This window comes from Gymnodraco acuticeps, unplaced genomic scaffold (assembly GCF_902827175.1).
Source record: "Gymnodraco acuticeps unplaced genomic scaffold, fGymAcu1.1, whole genome shotgun sequence".
NCBI lineage: Eukaryota > Metazoa > Chordata > Actinopteri > Perciformes > Bathydraconidae > Gymnodraco > Gymnodraco acuticeps.
The window spans coordinates 396,357-416,595 of NW_022992341.1; the positions used below are offsets into that span (position 1 = coordinate 396,357).

The 20,239-nt window shown below is 41.5% G+C and overlaps 1 protein-coding gene across 5 annotated transcripts in view; it reads left to right on the top strand.

The window, feature by feature from the left end:
• Positions 1-20,239, top strand: part of LOC117541525 (A-kinase anchor protein 13-like) — a gene marked incomplete at its 3' end in the record, with an annotated part of 76,556 nt that overhangs the window by 54,983 nt on the left and 1,334 nt on the right. For all 5 annotated transcript variants that reach the window (XM_034208712.1, XM_034208711.1, XM_034208710.1 and 2 more), the window contains 4 exon segments: positions 1,495-1,666; positions 8,248-8,431; positions 14,065-14,242; positions 15,775-17,605. In XM_034208712.1, the coding sequence (XP_034064603.1) occupies positions 1,495-1,666; positions 8,248-8,431; positions 14,065-14,242; positions 15,775-17,605 (2,365 nt within the window).

A 20,239-nucleotide genomic window follows, 5' to 3' on the forward strand; every position in this document is an offset into this window, starting at 1 on the left:
TATACAAAATAACTTCAAAATCTTTGGGAAATGTACCTTAGTGCAACACTGTCCATATCTGGTGTTAAAGTCCAGTGGGGGCAGATAATAATATTAATAATAATAATAATAATAATAATAATAACTGCACAGACTGAGGCTTGTCGCAGAAAACAGCAATGTGGGAAAAGTGACAGAAAGACAGAAGACGGCCGTGTTTCTGTTCCTTCTCTGACGAGCCTTGATGTTTCGCAGTCCTCTGTGTTCAATTAAGGAATTCTTCTCAGCGTGATTTATCATCCCAGAGAAATGTAATATACAATATGCTCTGCCAAGGAGGAGGACAAGATAACGAAACCGTCTAAGAATTACCCTTATTTTAATGATAAGACTTTGAGTTATATGCTCATGGTTGTCACATCTAGCCTCTACTCCAACAATGAAACACCTGAGCACATACTACAGTTTAAAAAAAGCAGAACTAAAATCTGAGCTGACAGGAAACGTTTTAGTTTAATACACAAAGTTCTGAATTAAAAACAGAACAAAGTGAAAACCATAAAGCAGATTCAGGCGTATAGATTCACACTTAAAGTCATCCGTTAAACTCCCAATTCTGGGCATGTGTTTAATATGGCGCGTTTCCACTCGCTTTAAGTGTGCCGAGCCGTGCGGGGCCCATTTTTGGTTGCGTTTCCACTTGGCGTAGTTCCGGCTAGCGGGTCCTATTTCACGGTTTTTCTGGCCCCATAAAATCGAGGTTCTTTCCGGGCCAACAACAACCAGGCTGAGTCGGGCTGAGTATGCTAAACTAGAGAGAGGATCGCTGGCAAGGGGGCTACAACTACAACAAGATGAACATATTTGACCGTGATGTAATTGTAATACACGTTTCAAAATGATGCCGAATTAACAACATACTGATACCGGTTAGTAAAAACCATGAGTTAATGCTTTGACAAGTCTGCAGACAGACGGCAGGCATGTTTTCTAAATGGAGATCGGCTAAGCTAACGCAGTATATGCTCCGACCGTCCACGCTCACAACGGCCTACAGACATAAATAAAGCAGCGACTGTATTCTCCATGACACAGACAGTCTGTGGTTTGTACTTGTTTAACTTCTGTCTAGTTTCTGAACAGATATGAGGAGCTGTGAGCTTGAGTGCTAACAGCTAACTGCTGATGTTGGTTTTCTGGGGTTCTCATTGAAGATGACGTCACGGCTCCGCCTACAAATGTCTCTCAGAGGGGCGTGGGGAGGGGCTCCTTATTTTCATCTGAAGTAACAGACAGAGAATCAGCACTTTGGAAACAGGGCTGAAACAGAGGGGATTATGGGTAATGCTGCAATGATCTGTTTGTTGTTTCAGCCAATCAGAGACAGGTTCTGGATATATCTGAGACCTGTGATATATTGATGAGAAACAGTATAATAGGAGACCTTTTTAAAGTGTTTTAGGGAAAAATGCCTAACCTCCTCCTTAAACTCATATTCCTGTCCCCCTCCCCCAGGTGAGCACCGCGGGGCGCTCTGACGGCCTCGATGGCGCTCTGCTGCTGGACGAGTGTCAGATTCCCCTGCAGGAGTGTGAGCGTCTGGACGAGAGCCTGGAGCTGGCTCTGCACCACCTGCTCCTGCCGCCAGGGTGGAGCTTACTGGGCAACAAACTCTCCAACAGCACTGGTGAGCTTCTGGCACCATGTAATTCACTCACACAGGAAAACGTCCAAGAGTCAGACCGAGTGTTAAACATGGCGGCACATTATAGTTCAGGGCATAATGACACACCTCTCTGTGTGTGTTTGTTGTATCAGAAAGATATGACACAGCATTTCCAAGATGTTATTGTCCTGGATAAATGGGATAGATCTGGTCAAATATTATTCAAATAATATATGTTTTTTTAAGATGAAAACACCTAATTCAATTGTATTTCAGTTTTTTTATTTTTTTATCTTATATCAACATTTTATTGATAATTCAGCATTTTATCATCAGCACTTTTTTGTATTGAGTGTAGTATAGACAAACTAACTAATAAAAAAACGACAACAAAAAACGTTACATTAGGTAGGAAGGTAGGAAGGAAGGAAACAAGGAAGGATGTAGGTAGATAGGTAGGGACGGAAGGAATTTAGGAAGGAATGTAGGATGGTAGTTGGTAAGTAAGGTCTCATGTCTGCAGACAGCACTTTGGGTTCTGAGAAACAGCGATCCCAGTGCAAACAAACATACATTTTCTCAAACCAGTGAGTCCGACGACTTTAATCAGTTAAAGGAATCCAAAGGATCTGATGTGATGATGAACTCTGCGGGTAATTGCTCTCTGGAAAGCAGCATGAACAAGACTTTAGGGAGTCGTTACTGCTGCCTCTGGCTTCTGTAAAGATAACATCTCACGGTTTAACTTAGACTTGGATATTACATCGAACCAGCAAAACCAGCAGGATTTCCCCCCAAAAAACATGAAAACCGAGCAAGTCTGCAGTTAAAGCTCTCGCACTGCTTAACATGTTTTATTCACAGTTGTTTTGGAGCCTGAAAGGGAAAGTCGTCAAAACAAGTTTTCATTAAATGACCTCCCTGCCGATTAGATCTACTTGGTACTGTTGTGAAGAGGGTTTTTAAAGACACACACACACACACACACACACACACACACACACACACACACACACACACACACACACACACACACACACACACACACACACACACACACACACACACACACACACACACACAATGCAGTTCCTCCCTATGTTAGTAATTACCACCAATACTTGTTTAAACACACATTAGCTCCATGTTAACACATATTCTACCATTCACACTCTCTCACACACACACACACACACACACACACACACACACACACACACACACACACACACCACACACACACACACACACACACACACACACACACACACAGTCAGTTGTCATGTTGTTGATGTGGAAGGCGGCCTCCTGCAGCAGCGGTGAGTGATGTGAGCTCTAATAGGCTCTGCCTCTCGATGTGTCACCGCTTCAACACAAGACGTTGTGTCGCAGAGCTTCAGGGAGGGAAGAGGAGTGAGACGCTGCTCTCCATTTATCAGATCTGTCGGATGATGGATGGCGGAGGACTATAGGTGGAGGTGGCGGTGGTTTATCTCCGTCATCCCTCACAATGTGGACACGCTGCAGTCACTGATCTCACAAAAGCCGGCCATTTATTGAGCTAGGGGGGAAATCACTTCATCTGGAACCAGCGAGCCAATGGAAGGAGTGGAAACGCTCGGCTGAACAAAAAAAGAATAATAATGAAATGAAACATGAGAATTATTATACTATACAAACTTAAGCAGTTTCACAATGACAAAAATTACATTTATACAAATTATCTATTTAATTACACATCTGTAAGTGTACACTTATTTAATCCCACCCCTTCTCCCAAAAACTCAATTATTAACATACTGTATACATATATATGTTTTTCTTCTTAAAAAAATACATTTTTTTTATTGAAAAACAAACAAACAAAAACATTAAAACAACACATAAATAAACAAACAAAAACGCGTTAAATGGTAATCAAGAAAAGATAAAATGACAAACCAAATAAATAAACCATATTTATGTTGTGATTAAACTATTTCATCCCTATATCAAAATATAAAAGTAACCTGATTACTTTCTGTTACTTTTAGATTACCTCCATATCAAAATATGCAGCGTTAATAAAATAGAGAATAGAAATATCAATGAGATGTTTTTTACTGAAGCGCATTATGTAAGACAGCAGAACAATGAGACCGTAGGGAAGAAGAAAAAACAAGATATTTAGGTTCGAAAATGTGTCGTTTTTTAATCAGATTAAGTCTTTTTTAATTGAACTCTAACCCCTAGTTTCCACCGGGTCCGTCTGCGGCGCGTTACGGGCGCGTTGCGGCTGCGCCGCGGCGTCCGCAAGGATCGCGGTCCACTCTAGTCAATGGGTGCTATTCCACCAGACGCGCCGCGTTACGGCTCAGAAGCGTCCCAGAAGCGTCTCGCCGCTTGGCTCCGCTCGAAATAGGATTGAAGTCTATTTTTCGACGCGACGCAGCCGTAAGGTAATGTCGGGCAGGAAGTGGAACGGTGACAGCATCCGGCCCACCCCCCATCCCTCCTCTGTAGTCTTTCCAGTAGGAGAATAAAGGCCAGCGTTCTCCTTCGGTTTACAGGCACTGTGTGTCAATTATATAGAATCATTATGATGATGAATGCATTTTATTTACCACTAAAATACAGCAACCCATCTTTGATTCATGTCGTTTTTAACTGGACTATTACAATTATTATGAATTATGTCTGCAGTCTACAACACAACAAAATAGGAAATAGCAACAATAAACACGATTTAAACAGACACAAAAATAAACCATTTAACTACGTAGCTACTTACTTTCTTGTAGAAGTACAAATGTCCAGGAAATATGCCCAAATCAACAAGAACTGCGAGCCGGCATGCACGACGCTCCGCTTCCGTAATGCTTCTGAAACGCTCGTGAAACGCGCCCGGTAGGGTATGACGCCGGAGGAGGCCGGACCAAAACCGCGGCGCAGCCGTAACGCGCCGCAGACGGACCCGGTGGAAACTAGGGGTAAGGGAATACAGCTACTTTTTGTTGTACCCTGATTAGTTAATCCTGTTACCTGTAATGTGCTCAAACCTGCTGCTAATGAACTGGTGTTCAAACACTGGGTGAAATAATCTGTTATTTCTCATTACTATCCTGATACTAATAGACTAATTGATCTGCAGTCTCAAACCAATGCGAGCTGTAAAATCCGTTTAACTTTAATGTCCCAATTATTTACAAAATAAGACCCACTTAGCTTTAACGTTTGACTTAGCTTCCATGTCCTAAAAGTCTAAATAAACCTGTATTTCTTTCTACTTTTCAGCAGGGTAATTAAAAGTAACCCTGTTTCAAACATTATTTATTCCCCCAGTTAAACATTGTTTCAATACAGCATGACTTTTATTTCGTAAAATGATGTTCACATTTAGAGTAAAATAGAATCCACTTCACATGAGTGAGCATCCGTGTGGATGTTAGCCTTTGCAGACCATTGACATGCACACAAACCTATATAACACACTACAGGATAGGGACAACAAAGAAAGAGCATAGGGTTTGAACTGAATATATTGGGGGATTTATCTGAGCAAATAAACATTTAAAGACCTTATCTTGGACTTAAAGGAATCAGCATATTAACCAATTACTACAATTTGTTTTAGTTGCAGCCTACTTTTCACATTTAAGGATTCAAGGAGGAAGGAAACCTTTAATAGATAATGAAAGTAGTTATTTGATCCCAAAGAAAGAAATACCATTTGATAAAGGCAGTGAAACTAAGCTATGATGTCTGCCAAAAAGCAGTGGAGCTGTGATTCCTGTTCTGCAGCAAAAAGCTATAACTACATATTTATCCCAGCTGACCCCCACCCAGTCCAAACGGGAAAAGTACTCCTATGGAAACATGTCACAGTAGAGACACACATTAGAGAGCCCCTTAAAGTCACAGGCTTCTCCAACAATGCATTATACGTAAAACATATTAAGAAGAAATACATAAACTGGTGCAAGTGACACATTGGGGCAGGTAAAAATGCACGAATAAGTCAACTTTGTACTTACTAAGAAAAAAAACAAATATAAAATTAAATACCGTACAGTAGAACAAAAATACTGCTTATTGACATCATATATAAATATATGTACAGATGTATGTGCTAAAAACAAATGAAGGCGAAGAGACTTTACAGAGCTCAGTTTTAGGCATTTTAAAAATGATTTTCAACTAACGAACAAACTCTGCACATGCACAGTAAATCACAGACAAGAGAAATATATATCTGCGTTCAGTATCCGACTGAAATGCCATGTATTTTCCCTCTCAAATAAATACCAGCTTTTTGTGCGTGTGGACACCAGAGGAAAAACAGTGCAGAGACGAATGGCGGCCGAACAGTAAAACCCAGTCTTTGTCATAACAGTGAAGACATGTGGACTCTGTACTGGCTGTAGATGTTTTATCTTTCTCATTCCTGCACTTTCTGCTGTTCTAAATAACCGAGAGCAGCTGCAGTCTGAACTGACTCTGCATTAAAACACATCTGCTCCTGAAGCGGAGACGTTTCACACCAACACACCATTTAGAGACCCCTAAAACAACACTGCTCTTATCTTTTATATCACCCGTTTCAACTTAAACGTAATTACTGCATAACAAATCTAGACTAGACCTCTGTTAGATTTGTTGTTGACTTCTCTACTTACTTATCCCAAAGGTTTCATTTTAAAACATAAAACATCTTGTAATTTTAACCAAGGTAACGGAGAGTTTATATTGAGTTTCCTGGAGTGGCAGAGTTTTACAGTTTTCTCCCAAAAACCATCATTAATTGAATGCCTTAGTCTGCTTTTTGTGGTTATTCTTTGGCTCCTGATTGTGTGTGTGTGTGTGTGTGTGTGTGGCCTAGCATTACTATACTTGTGGGGACCTAAATCTGTTTACACAGTCACGTGTGGGGACTCGCCTCCCTTATGGGGACAAAATGGAGGTCCCCATGAGGGGTATCATTAATTTTAGGGTGAAGACTTGATTAGGGTTAGGGTACGGGTTAGGCTAAGGTTAAGGGTAAGGGTTAGGGTTAGGCATGTGTTGGTTATGGTTAAGGTTAGGATAAGTCTCTAGGAAATGCATGTAAGTCAATGTAATGTCCCCTGAAGTGATGTATGCATGGTATGTGTGTGTGTCCATTATTGTCTTTATGGATGTGCAAAGGCAGGGGGTTTCAGTATTAGGTGGTGTTATAAGGAGTTGGTTTGATAAATGGGGCAAATAATGGACTAAAACTTAATTTAGTCATATGCATAATTATTATTGTTGTAACTGTGGCAGTTTTATCAGAAATGAGATGCTGCTTAAGAGGATTTTACTAACTGAAACACAAAATATCGACATACACAAATTGCCATTTTTCAAAACACTGCAGATTGCCATGTTTGTTTTAATCCAAAAATACAGTATTTACTTCCAAGTATGTTGGTTTATTCATTGTTAAGTGTTACAAAAGCTGTGGGTAAAACAATAAGAAAAGAATAACAAGATGTCTTGAGTCACAAAGATAGATTCAGGTGCTTTTACCTACAAAAGAATAGTGAAAATAACAACATTAATTGGTCGTCCACAACAAAAACAGTAAGTAACTTAAAAATAGGGAACATATTCTGATTTAGAAATACCACATTTTTTGTTATTTTGACACAATTAACACTTCCATGTCTTGTTACATAAGAATAGATCATATTTGTTATTATGTGAGAATGACTATTCTTGTGGTACTACCAGGGCCCCGGGCCAGAAGGGGGCCCCGGGCCAGAAGGTAGATTAAGAAGGTCCACAGCAACGACAACATGAAACACCCTCTAATTTACTGCAACAACATGTCGGGAAACCCCTCTCAAGGGGGGGGGGGGGGGGGGCCCAGTGAATGTTTGCCTAGGGCCCCCACAGACTCTAGAATCGGCACTGGGTACTACTGCCTTATTAGACCCATATTGAACATGTACCACAACTTCCTTACAATAAATAAGCACTAATTAGAGGGTTATTGAGGAAAAACTCTCAACTAATGGCTTCTTACTTGTAGAATATGGTCATGTAGAATAAGGCATTACTAAGTGTTTAATAATGACTAACAAAGAGCCAATATACTGCTAATATGCATGTTAATTAACAACTAGTTGATAGTGAATATGTGTACCTTTTAATATAAAGTGTTATCCAGTATTTACTTCCAAGTATGTACAACTTAACTTCATTGTTAAGTGTTACAAAAGCTGTGGGTCAGAAATAACAAGATGTCTTGAGTCACAAAGATACATTTAGATGCTTTTACCTACAAAAGAAAATTGAGAAAATAACAAAATGAATTGGTCGTCCACAACAAAAACAGCACGATAAAAGTTGTTATTATGTACAGTTTGCTAAATATTAGGCATAAAGAGATAAAGTGGTGTTTGTAAAGGTCTGTGGAGTCACTGTGGACCCTGCTCTGGTTTAATTAGACATCACTGCATGTTGCCGAGCTGCAGCAGGCCTGGTATGTCGGATTCTGAACCACAAATCGTGTCGCCGAGACTGCTGCCCTTTCTGCTGTCTCCCTCTTTAATGAGTCTGTACTTTTGTATTTATCTCTGCATTCTTGTCCTCGTCCTCAGACCTGGATCCTCAGGAGACTCTGCTCCACTTCTCCGCTCGTCGGGGTCTTTATCGGGTCACACACTTCCTTCTGCAGCAACCTGGAGCGAGAGAAGCTCTGCGATTGGTCAACAGACAAGGCCACACCCCCTCCGCTGTTGCAGAGCTGAGAGGAAACGAACGCCTCGTCGAGCTCCTCAAACAGTAAGGACTTTCTGTATAACAGGCAGAGGATGTGTGTATTTTTGTATATATGATGTACATTGATATAACATAGTGGTTTTAAAGTTTAGGCATGTTTAAATATCAAAACATAGGGAAGATGATATGACAACTCTGATTCTACTCTGAGTTTCAGTGGACGTTACCCTACTGTATGCACTTTCTGTATTAGTCCAGCAGATATGTGAGTGAATTGGGCTTTTGATGATACAAACATGAACTGTCACTGTTAGAGCGTGCCTAAGGAAGATGTGTGGCTATAAGGCCATCGCATATTTGTCCAATGGCGCCATTAGTTGTTATTTTACCAGTAGCTTGGGATCTAGACCACCTAGGGTCTGGATTCTGGTCGCTAATCCTGCACTTTCAAGGATGAGGAATGCAGTGGTACTATTTACAACATGCTATAATGTAGCTTCATGTATCTGGTATTCAGGGAACAGAATACACAGTAAAACCATTACAATATGTATTATGTATGTAATACATGTTACATAATATATATGTAATATTACAGGTTTTTAACTAAATGCTGAGTTAGTTCTGAAAACACGTCCATTTCAGTATATATTATATAACAGTCAAAAGATGTGTGCATTATATAAAACTGTGAATGTACTCAGTGGACGTTGCCCTACTTTATGTACAAACAGTGTGAAGAGATATGGATTTTTGAAAGATAATGCATGTACGTTGTTGTTGTTTTTTTTGTTGTCATTAGCAATTCAATGACACACAAACAATGTCAAACTGATGAATGAACTTCAATTCATCTATATGTAATACTTTAATTGTTTTGATTGTCTCTGTTTGCTTTAGTGGATGTGCACTGTCTGGTTTGCACTTAATAATTATATATAAATCCTCACAGGTAATTAAAAAACTAAACTTTCTTTCAACTTTATAACCCAGAAACTGAGCATAATAGGGCCCCTTTAATAGATAGCGGTCACACCATGATACAAGACCTACTCTAACGAAGTGTAGACAACAAACAACAAGTGTCAACAACACACACACTTCTCTGTTGGCAGAAGATTATCTGGAAATGTACGTGGCTCACTGCCGATTAATTATCTACATGCGGCTCTTAGGGGACACTTGTGTGTTGTGTTCAGGGAACCACAATGCCCATGGTCGTATGGCAGGTAGATCCACTATGATGATTAACAACCCCATCAAATGTGTATCTTGGAATGTAAAAGGAGTTAATAACCCAAATAAAAGGCAGAGGGTTATCTCCCACTTGCAACAACTAAAGGTTGACATAGCTTTCTTACAAGAAACTCATCTGTGTAATATAGTTTTTTATGGTCTCAAACTAAACTGGTTGGTCAAGTGTTTCATTCCACGTTCAATGCAAAAGCTCGAGGAACAGCCATATTGATGAACTAGAACATCTCTTTCCATTCGAAGGGAAGTATTAGTGACCCTAGTGGAAGATGTATTATTGTGATTGGGCAGCTTTTTGCAAACCCGGTGATTTTAGTAAATGTTTATGCCCACATGACAGTACAGTTTTTGAGAAACTATTCTTTAAAATACCAAGGATTGACAATGGACATTGCATATGTTTTTTCCCTTTATATTTTCTTAGCCTCCTTGCACTAATTTAATAATGAACAATACTGTATTGCATGCAGCCTCTCTTAGCACGTTCACCTGCAGACAGATAGTTGTGGGGAGTTGGTAAACAGAGAGACGTGAAACTATTCAGAAACACAAAAGCCTTAACATTTAACAACCTATTAATGTGTCATACTCACTTAACGGGAAGAAACTCATCTAACTGACGATGTGAACCACTTTTAGCTAGACGAAACACAAGGGTAATACCAAGCCTCTGAATTAGCCCTGAGCGATAACATGCTAACGCACTTAGCACAGAACTCACGGTAGAAATACTTTATTACTCATTTTTATTTATTTTTAATTAAAAATGTATTTATAGAAGGACCATGCATACAGAAACATGAATCTCAGCAAAGAGAAGAGATGCAATATGCCAGATTATAGCTAATAGCTAATTTCCATCTGTGGTCCTCAGGCAGGTTCATAACAATCAATACACAATTAATAACATTGCATGATCTCTATCAGTCAAACAATTGGATCTGCACAAACAAGATATCATATGAAAGCTGAGATTCCACAGATTCTAGAGGTATAAGTATCATCACTGTGCGACCAAGACTCAGGGCAGCGGAGGCAAACCCAGACAACACACGACGTAGCTTTACGGAGCCAAAACGGCAAATATGTCTTACCTTTGCTGTTTTCTGATCAAAGGTTGTGTTCGATGGCATTAAAACGATAACAACGCTACCGAAGGTTAATCCATAGTTTAATCCAATGTGTCTGTCACTTTGAAATGATTACTGATAGTCCATCATAACATTTTTGTAAAAAACTGAGATTTCATATTAGCTGCTATTAGAGCTACAACCCAGCTTCCGGTTTTGGGCAAACTGTGTGCGCATCACTCTCACTCGTCAATGGAAATGCTTGGATGGATTTAGGAACTTCCCCTCGATTCTCTTGGCTCTAACGGTTCAAAAGAGGTGTCAATCATCAAAATCGACCGAGGGGGGCCAACGATATGGAAAATCCACCCAAATGACCCCAGAAGTGTTTTTATTTTTCTAAACCTCTCTAGTACCTCATTCACACCAACGGTGTTTCAGGGCCGGTTCGGAGCTGGAGCTTGAAAAGCACCGAGTTTTCCTCTTCACACCGCAGCGGAGCAGCCTCTTAGCTGGTTTGTTTCAAGCACCAAAAAATTGTCCGGCTGGAGCAAAAGCACCGCATACGTCACGCTTACGTCGAGGCGGGGGCAGAGACAGATCAACTCCTGAACAACAACAACAAGCCCGCGTTTTATCCAGTTTGTACACAACGATGGAGAAACTTAACAAGAGTTTCAGTGTTTCTGCCATAGACTGTATATATAAAGGTTTCTGCTCATGGTGAAGCAACGTGTCTGCGTGTTAAGGTGGAACCTGAGCATTCACGTTGATCACCTCTCAGTATAAATCTATAAAACTATAAATATTAAACTTTACTTCACATGTTCATTTGAGAACAGCTGTTACATACCTGGGTGAAGGTTACAGTTCATTTAAATGAAAGATCATGGTTCAGTCCACCTTAAGAAATAAGACTGACCTCGGAAGCAGTTGTGTTTTAAAAAAACCTTTATTGACACGAGTACACTTTTTTATAAGAATATAACTAAACCACAGAAATGACTCCGGAAAAGCTGCAGATAGAGCCATAAGAAATGAATGCAACTGATTTCATCCGCGCGGTTTGGCTTTATGAAGCAGGCACGCAAACGGTTACGTCATGACGCAAACGATGACGCAACGACGCATTACCAGCAGATTACCAGTCGGACTCTGGGCGGTGTGAAAAGAGCCAGAGCTAAACCGAAGAACTGGTTCTGAACCTGAAAAGCTCTAGCACGGATTTTGAACCGAAGATGCGTTGGTGTGAATGAGGTATTCAAAAGCTAACATTTAACTTGTTTTGCATCAATCTTGATACAGGGTACTTATTATATGTTATAGTTTGGATTCCTAAAGCTTTTAGTCTACTATCCCATAGGGCTGCTCAATTATTCGTATTTTAATCGCAATTACGATTATGGCTTGCAACGATTACGAAAACAACGTAATTGAAATAAAACGATTATCTTTTTATTATTACTTTTTTATTTTTTTTTTTAAATTGGTTTTTCAGTTGAATTAAACTTAAAGTTCAGGGTTATCAACTGTTCAAATCATACTGTTCACATTTTCTTTCTCCAATAAATTGATGTTTTCAAAGTAAATGGATAATCGTTTTTAATAATCGTGATATCAATTATTGACCCAAATAATCGAGATTATGATTTTTGCCATAATCGAGCAGCCCTACTGTCCCATCATTCAAGGGTGGTTTTCACTATAAGTAATGTTTTTTTTTGGACGGACACTATAATTAAAATGTTGTTACTATGTTCAATCTGAATTTACTTTAAAATAAAAACAATTCTATATTGATTCTGACTTTCCTACATCCAACTCACAGGTTTATCATTGCTTTGAGAAAAAAGATTATTAATGTACCCTTTTAGAGGTGAAGATATGGTCATTTGTTCTGGGAATGTCATTTTCGGGGCTTAACTGGTTAACAATGCCTTCTTTCTGACTCAGATTCTTCACCTCCCTTTCCAGTGAAACATTAAGGGGAGAGAAAAACAGCTGACATAAAAACACGGCTTCAAGTGGAAATAGACCCTTTTTATGTCTTTTAAGCACTCTACAGAATAGGTTTCACTTAACTGAAAATGAAGATGCCACAAGCTGAAAGACAACTACCACTTAGTGAGCGCGCTCGTTGCCCAGCGTGCACTGAAGCTGCTTTATGACTCCCTCTTTATGTGTTAGTAATTACATCTCCCTCATGAGAAGTGAAGTCACTCGCAGCCTGGCTGGTGACCTCAGCTCTCAGGGCCTCGCGGCGAAAGCAATCCACCCAGGATTACGCAAGCAGAGCTGCCTGACTGGGAGGTGTCTCCCCTTTACTGCACCGTCTTTATGAACTGCACATACTTCCACCTTAGACGAAGGCAGCAGGGGGAGTGAGGGTTTCTCAGAAAGCTTATTGAGAAGGAGTGGTTTTAAAGTAGTGTTTTACGACAGGAGAGGAAAGTTCTGGTTGACTTGCCGCTGTGCCTGGAATTTTTGTTGGATTGATTACCAGCTAGAATAAACCTATAGATTTGACCAATGGATTAACCCTTACCACCTCTGGAGGAAAAACAACAATACACATGGATTATCAGAAGAAAAGGGGCTGACATCACCGTTAAAACCTTCTAAGAAAAGCTTATGAGAAGGAGTGGTCCTAAAGTGGAGTGTTTTACGACAGGAAAGGAAAGTAGCATATGTGCGCCTTGTTTTGTACTTGACAGCGCCTGATTGATTGATTACCAGCTCGAATAAACCTCAGGAATTGATTGATGGACTTACCCTTATCAACTCTGGAGGAAAAACAAAGATACATGTGGATTATCAGAAGAAAGGGGGCTGACATTGCTGTTGAAACCGTCTCAGAAAAGCTTATGAGAAGGAGTGGTCTTAAAGTTGAGTGTTTTACGACAGGAGAGGAAAGTCACAGTTCTGGTTAACTTTTCTTGTAGTTGACAGCAACCCTGATTGATTGATTACCAGCTGGAATAAACCTCAGGAATTGACTGATGGACTTACCCTTATCAACTCTGGAGGAAAACTACAACTCACGTGGATTATCAGAAGAAGAAGAAGGGCTGACATTGCTGTTAAAACCTTCTAAGAAAAGCTCATCGAGTAGGAGTGGTCTTAAAGTTGAGTGTTTTACGACAGGAAAAGGAAAGTAGCATCTTCACTTGACAGCGACCCTGATGGATTGACTACCAGCTAGAATAAACCTCAGGATTTGACCAATGGACTAACCCTAACCCTAACCCACTCAAAACACAAGCAATGCGTGTGGATTATCAAAAGAAAGGATGTTTTTTTCACCATTTAACAGTTGTTGCTGTAATCACTCTTCAGGCTGTTCGGGATGATCTAAGTGTTTATTTCCAACAGGGCTGAGACGGACAGAGACACTGAGAGCATCCAGCCGGTGTGCACGGACGCACGGGTAGTCTGCCACCTCCCCAGGCTGAACACACACACCCTGACGCTAAGGATACACCCCGGCCTCGACCCCCCGACCCTCCAGAGGAGCGTGGAGCAGCTGCTGCACCTGAAACACCATCTCAAGGTGAGTCCCAGCACCCTGCCAGAGGTGTACAGTAACTGAACCATCTTAAGCTACTGTGTACTTCTACTCCACTACAGTTCAGAGGTACATGGTGTACTTTTCCTCCACTACATGTATTTAATACCTTTAGTTAATTCACAGATGTGGATGAATGATATATAATGAAATGAAATATAACCAAGTGTTGAATCAGACTTTAGTTCCACCTGGAGTAAATCCACCAGCTACCCTGCAGTATACAAAGTACTTCAAACTAGCTGCACCTTTACCAGCTTTGAGAACACTTTCATGATCAATCATTATAAAACATATCATATATATTATTCTGAAATGGACCAATCTGCACAACGACTACTTTTACTGTCGCTACTCTCATTATATTTTGATGAGAATACTTTTCTACTTTTACTTGAGGAACATTTTGAATGCAGGACTTTTACTGTAACAGAGTATTCCTACACTCTGGTACTTCTACTTTCACTCAAGTACAAGATCTGAGTACTTCTACTTTACTAAAGTACAAGATCTGAGTACTTCTACTTTTACTCAAGTACAAGATCTGAGTACTTCTACTTTTACTCAAGTACAAGATCTGAGTACTTCTACTTTTACTCAAGTACAAGGTCTGAGTACTTCTACTTTTACTCAAGTACAAGATCTGAGTACTTCTACTTTTACTCAAGTACAAGATCTGAGTACTTCTACTTTTTCAAGAACAAGATCTGAGTACTTCTACTTTTACTCAAGTACAAGATCTGAGTACTTCTACTTTTACTCAAGTACAAGATCTGAGTACTTCTACTTTTACTCAAGTACAAGGTCTGAGTACTTCTACTTTTACTCAAGTACAAGATCTGAGTACTTCTACTTTTACTCAAGTACAAGATCTGAGTACTTCTACTTTTTCAAGAACAAGATCTGAGTACTTCTACTTTTACTCAAGTACAAGGTCTGAGTACTTCTACTTTTACTCAAGTACAAGATCTGAGTACTTCTACTTTTACTCAAGTACAAGATCTGAGTACTTCTACTTTTACTCAAGTACAAGATCTGAGTACTTCTACTTTTTCAAGAACAAGACCTGAGTACTTCTACTTTTACTCAAGTACAAGATCTGAGTACTTCTACTTTTACTCAAGTACAAGATCTGAGTACTTCTACTTTTACTCAAGTACAATATCTGAGTACTTCTACTTTTACTCAAGAGCTGAGTACTTCTACTTTTACTAAATACCAGATCTGAGTACTTCTACTTTTACTAAATACCAGATCTGAGTACTTTCCCCCTCTGCACCCTGCCCTTTTTTACCACTCTCTCTCCACTCACTTTAGGAGCTTTGCTGCTGCTAAACATTGTGAGATTGTTTGTCTTTTCTCTGCCCTCATTTGTTTTAACCTTCAAGCTGAGTTTGTATAACCGGTGGAACACCTTATGCAATCACAGAGTTGGCGGTTGATAAGAACTCGAGAGCTGTTGGTTTCTCCGACGGGGAAAGCTAACATTTATTCTGCTTCTCTTCTGTATTCTGCAGGGGGTTTCGGTACTGGAGCTGCACTTTGATTCTCTGCACACAGCAGCTGAATGTTGTGATGGTGTGGAGGAGATAACCTGTCAGGAGCGACTACAGCTGTCGGAGAGCTCGGATACAACAAGCTGGGTGGAAAGCTGCTCCGTGGAAAGCAGCAGCAGTGTTGATTGTGGACATGGTGAGACTGGGAGTGCTGAGAGAGACTTGGGTTTGTCTCTAAGCGCTTCAACGTCAGACACACGGCCTCAGGAGCATGGCCTCGGACCCCGGGTGTGTCCACGTTCAAACACTGAGAGAGATTACTGCCAACCGGAGCAGGAGGGAAGAGGGCAGCCTGTGGTTCCCACCCAGAGTTTGAGCAGTGAAGCAGCAGCAGAAGAGGATAGCCTCACTGTGGGAATCTTTCTACCACCAACTGAAGGCAGTGATAAACAGGCGGAGGAAACTGATAAAGACGAGGCTGCGATCTGGGAAGGACAGGAGGTCGAGGAGGGAAAGGACAGATCAGAGCAGGAAGCAGAGGAAAGCACAGTTAGAAAGAGGGAGGAGGACACGGAGTCAACAGATCCCATAACGCCCTGTGGAGACGCAAAAACCTCAATCATGGGCCAGTCGCCGTCGTCAGAGGGCTCCGAGGTTTCTGACGCCTCTGACTCTGAAATTAAAGAGTGCTGTGAGGAAGGAGGGACTAATGGGGACGTCTCTTTAGAGCAGGAAGGGTTAACAGAGCTTGACCCCAGTCCAACACTGATAGACGGCGCTGATGTAATCAAGGAGCCTCAATCTGCTCTCTCGATAGAAGGCCTCCACGAGGGGGAACCTCCACCAGACACGAACAGCCTGGAACAAAACCAGGAAACAGCTGGTCGGGATTACGCTACAGAGCAGCAGCAGGCAACAGAAACAGGTTGTCATTCTGGGAGTGTGACGGCAAGCGAAGGAGAGGTAGACGATGAAGTCGTTCCTTCCGGATGCAGCGCGGAAAGTTTGTCAATGGACGATCCTGAGGACACCGCTAATTGCGTGGCTCCTGCTAACTCCATGGAGGATTTACGAGCTGATCCATCACCCGACCTCATCCCCAGCTCCAGTGACACACACGCTGATCGAGATCCAGAGATGAGCCGTGGCATCTCCAGCGATGACGATGATGGTAGTTTCCGATCGGTGGGAAGCTCCACAACGGATATATTCCACCCGTCTCAGGATGATGCTAGTGTGGGGGATCAGGGCACAGTCCAGAGTGCTGTAGAAGGTGTTTCCTCAACAGGGTTAAAGATGGAGGATGATTCAAGAGAAGGCGAAAGCAATGGACCAACCGTGGGTGAGACGGACACTTTGACATTAACGGACTGCAGCCACACTGAGCCAGAATCACAACCCAACTTCCAGACAAAGGAGGCGTTGAATCCTGAGGGAGACGTAGAGCAACTTGCTGCAGAACTTTCCAAAGTGGATCTATTATTGTGTGAAAGTGGAGACGCTCCGATGACGGTTGAAGACGCCGAGACTGAGCATTTTGCATCAGAGGACGCCAGCAGTGTTTTATTTATTATATCTCCTGCAGAAGAAAGTGAAGCAATTAGCTCAAATGACACCAGTGAAGCATCTGCAGCTGGAAAGAGTGGAGACGTGGAATCGGGGCGACCCAAACAGGATAATTCAGCGGATGAAAGGTCACCTGATGAGGGATTAAGGCACTCAGAGGATCAGATCGATGCGTCTTTATCCGACGGTGTCACTCCGCTGAGCAATGAAGCATCCGGCGGACCTGATGCTGAGACTCTCGACTCATTGGACGGAGGACCACAAAGCCCCAGCGGTGCACTTCAAGGTGGGCGAACACTTCAGGTCTATTCTAGTTTCACTCACCCACATACATCACAGGGCAACACGTTTGTCAAAGTCTTATTTCTAAACAAAATGCTTAATCAGATCCAGTCCTGTGTTGGTGATTAATGGCAACATCTCTGCAAAGCTTAAAGCAATGCATCTTGCTATAATAGCCCTCACAGAGGCTTTTGAGCCACATCCTGTGATATATTACTGTTGTCAATACATCTTAGCTTAGGTTGTTTACCTGTTTTGTGCTAATTGTCTTTCTAATGAGGATTTAGCATGGTTGTATTAAATAAGGGGGTATTTAGGGGTTCATCAAAGAAACACAACAAAATGAGACATTAGCACAATCATGTTGCTACTTCAGTTCATGCAAGTACACTGGAGTACTTATGGCGCATTTCCACTGCAGCGGGTAGCCCCGTTTAAGCGTCCTTAACCGTCCTCAAGCGGCCAGGCCAGTTTTTGGTGGCCTTTCCATATAGCCTAGTACCGGCTAGCGGGTGCTTTTCCCCTCTTTTTCCGGCCCCATAAAATCGTGGTTCCCTCAGACCAGGGCCAGGGCTGAACTAGTGACGTCAACACTCTCGACTGCTGATTGGTCAGAGAGAATCGTCACAAGATCGCGCGCGAGTTCATCCCTAGCGTCGCATATATATTTAGAAGCAAGCTTGCAGCATTAAACAGCATTTTGTAAACGGATGAGCTACAAAAATGGCTACGTCTAATAAGAAAAGCACACCGTGGTCGACCGAGGAGGTGACGACGTTCCTACGTCTCATTGGGGATGATAACATCCAGCGGGAGCTCGACGGAACAACTCGAAATGTGAACAAAAACAAAGCCGATCGCCCCGCCTACACTGCGTTGCTACCCCAGGTCCTAAACTGTAATGGAAATGCGCCACGGCCTCGGCCGGCCAGCGAGGCAGCCCGAGGCCTGAGCGAGGACGCTTAGGGACGCTTAAACGGGGCTACCCCGCTGCAGTGGAAACGCGCCATTAGAGTCTTCAGCCATGTATTATTTGTTTTCTATTGCTGTTGTGAAGACACATTTTCTTATGATTTCTTTGACTGTGTTGGTGCTTATTGTCTCTCTAATGAAGATACATGAATGATTTCGGGTTAGCCAGAAAAACAAAAGGAGACATTAGCACATTGATTTAGCCACTTCAGTTCATGCATGGCCACTGGAATACTCAGTGATGGTTTCATATGAGGCGTTTCTACGTTTGATACCTTAGGACACGTATTATACGGTTCTTGTGAAGAGAGGGATTGTTACTGTTTTGGTGGATATTTTCTTTTTATTGAGGATTTGAGGATTAAGGATTAGGGTTACTGCAAAACAAAAATGCAACATCACCACAATCATGTTTCCACTGAAGTTCATGCAGGGATACTTCGTGACGTGTTTCATAACAGGAAATAACAAGGCGTTTTATATCTTTGATACCTTAGGCCACGTACTTTATAGATTATATTGCTGTTTTGTTTCTGCTTGCCTAGAGGTCTTTCAGTTGTGGTGCTTATCGTCTTTCTAATGAGCATTTCAGGTTAGGGTTACTCAACAAATCGGACATTACCACAATCATTTTGCCAAATCAGTTCAGAGGACAACGGATTACTTAGTGACAGGTTTTGTAACAGTAATAATGAGGCGTATATCTTCAATGCCTTAAGCCATGTATTATATATAATATGTTGCTGTTGTGAAGATATGTTTGTACTGTTTTGATGATAGTAGTCTTTGTAATGAGGATTTGAGGATGAGCGTTTAGGGTTAGGGTTAACCAACTGACGTTAGCACCATCATTTTTCCATTTCAGTTCATAAGAGGACAACGGGTTACTCAGTGAAATGTTTTGTAACAGTAATAACAAGGCGTATAATCTTCAATACCTTAGGCCATGTATTATATAAGGACTAGGGGTTAGGGTTAACCAACAAAGGTGACGTTAGCACCAGTTTTCCATTTCAGTTCATAAAAGGACACTGGGATACTTACTGACGTCTTTCATAGCATGAAATAACGAGGCGTTTTATATCTTTTGTACCTTAAGGCCATGACAACATTTCCCTTGATATCATATGTTCTCTGTTAGTCTTTGCACTCTCTGGCTTCAGCACACTGTATGTCAGCAAACACAGTCACGTTACCAGAGCATGTGACATGCAGGGCTGGAGGCTGGCTTCCCCAAAAACAAACACTCAGGCCAGCTGATGTGAGCGCAGAGCAGGAAGGGAGGCCTCTCCTCTGTCAGTGAAACTCCAGCACTCCTCTGTCGGCAATTTGCACTCATCAGGAGTAATTGTGCTACACCCAAGTCCAATACAGAGAGGTCAAGGGCAAGGCTGTGCGTCAGAGAGAGAGAGAGAGACGGGGTGTCATTGTGAACGAGGGGAGATATTTACAGCCTAGCTTCAGGTATCATCGTAGATCAAGCTTTCTCTTGTTTCAGGGTTAAACAGGGGTGTCACAGCAGGATGGATGACGTCAGTGATATTTAAAACATGACATATTGATAAACTGTAAACAATGCACACATGATAATATTAGGTAACTATGTTTTGTTCGCTTTTGCACAGTCAGACTCTCTCACCACTTCCCTACACTTGCATTTGAGTTG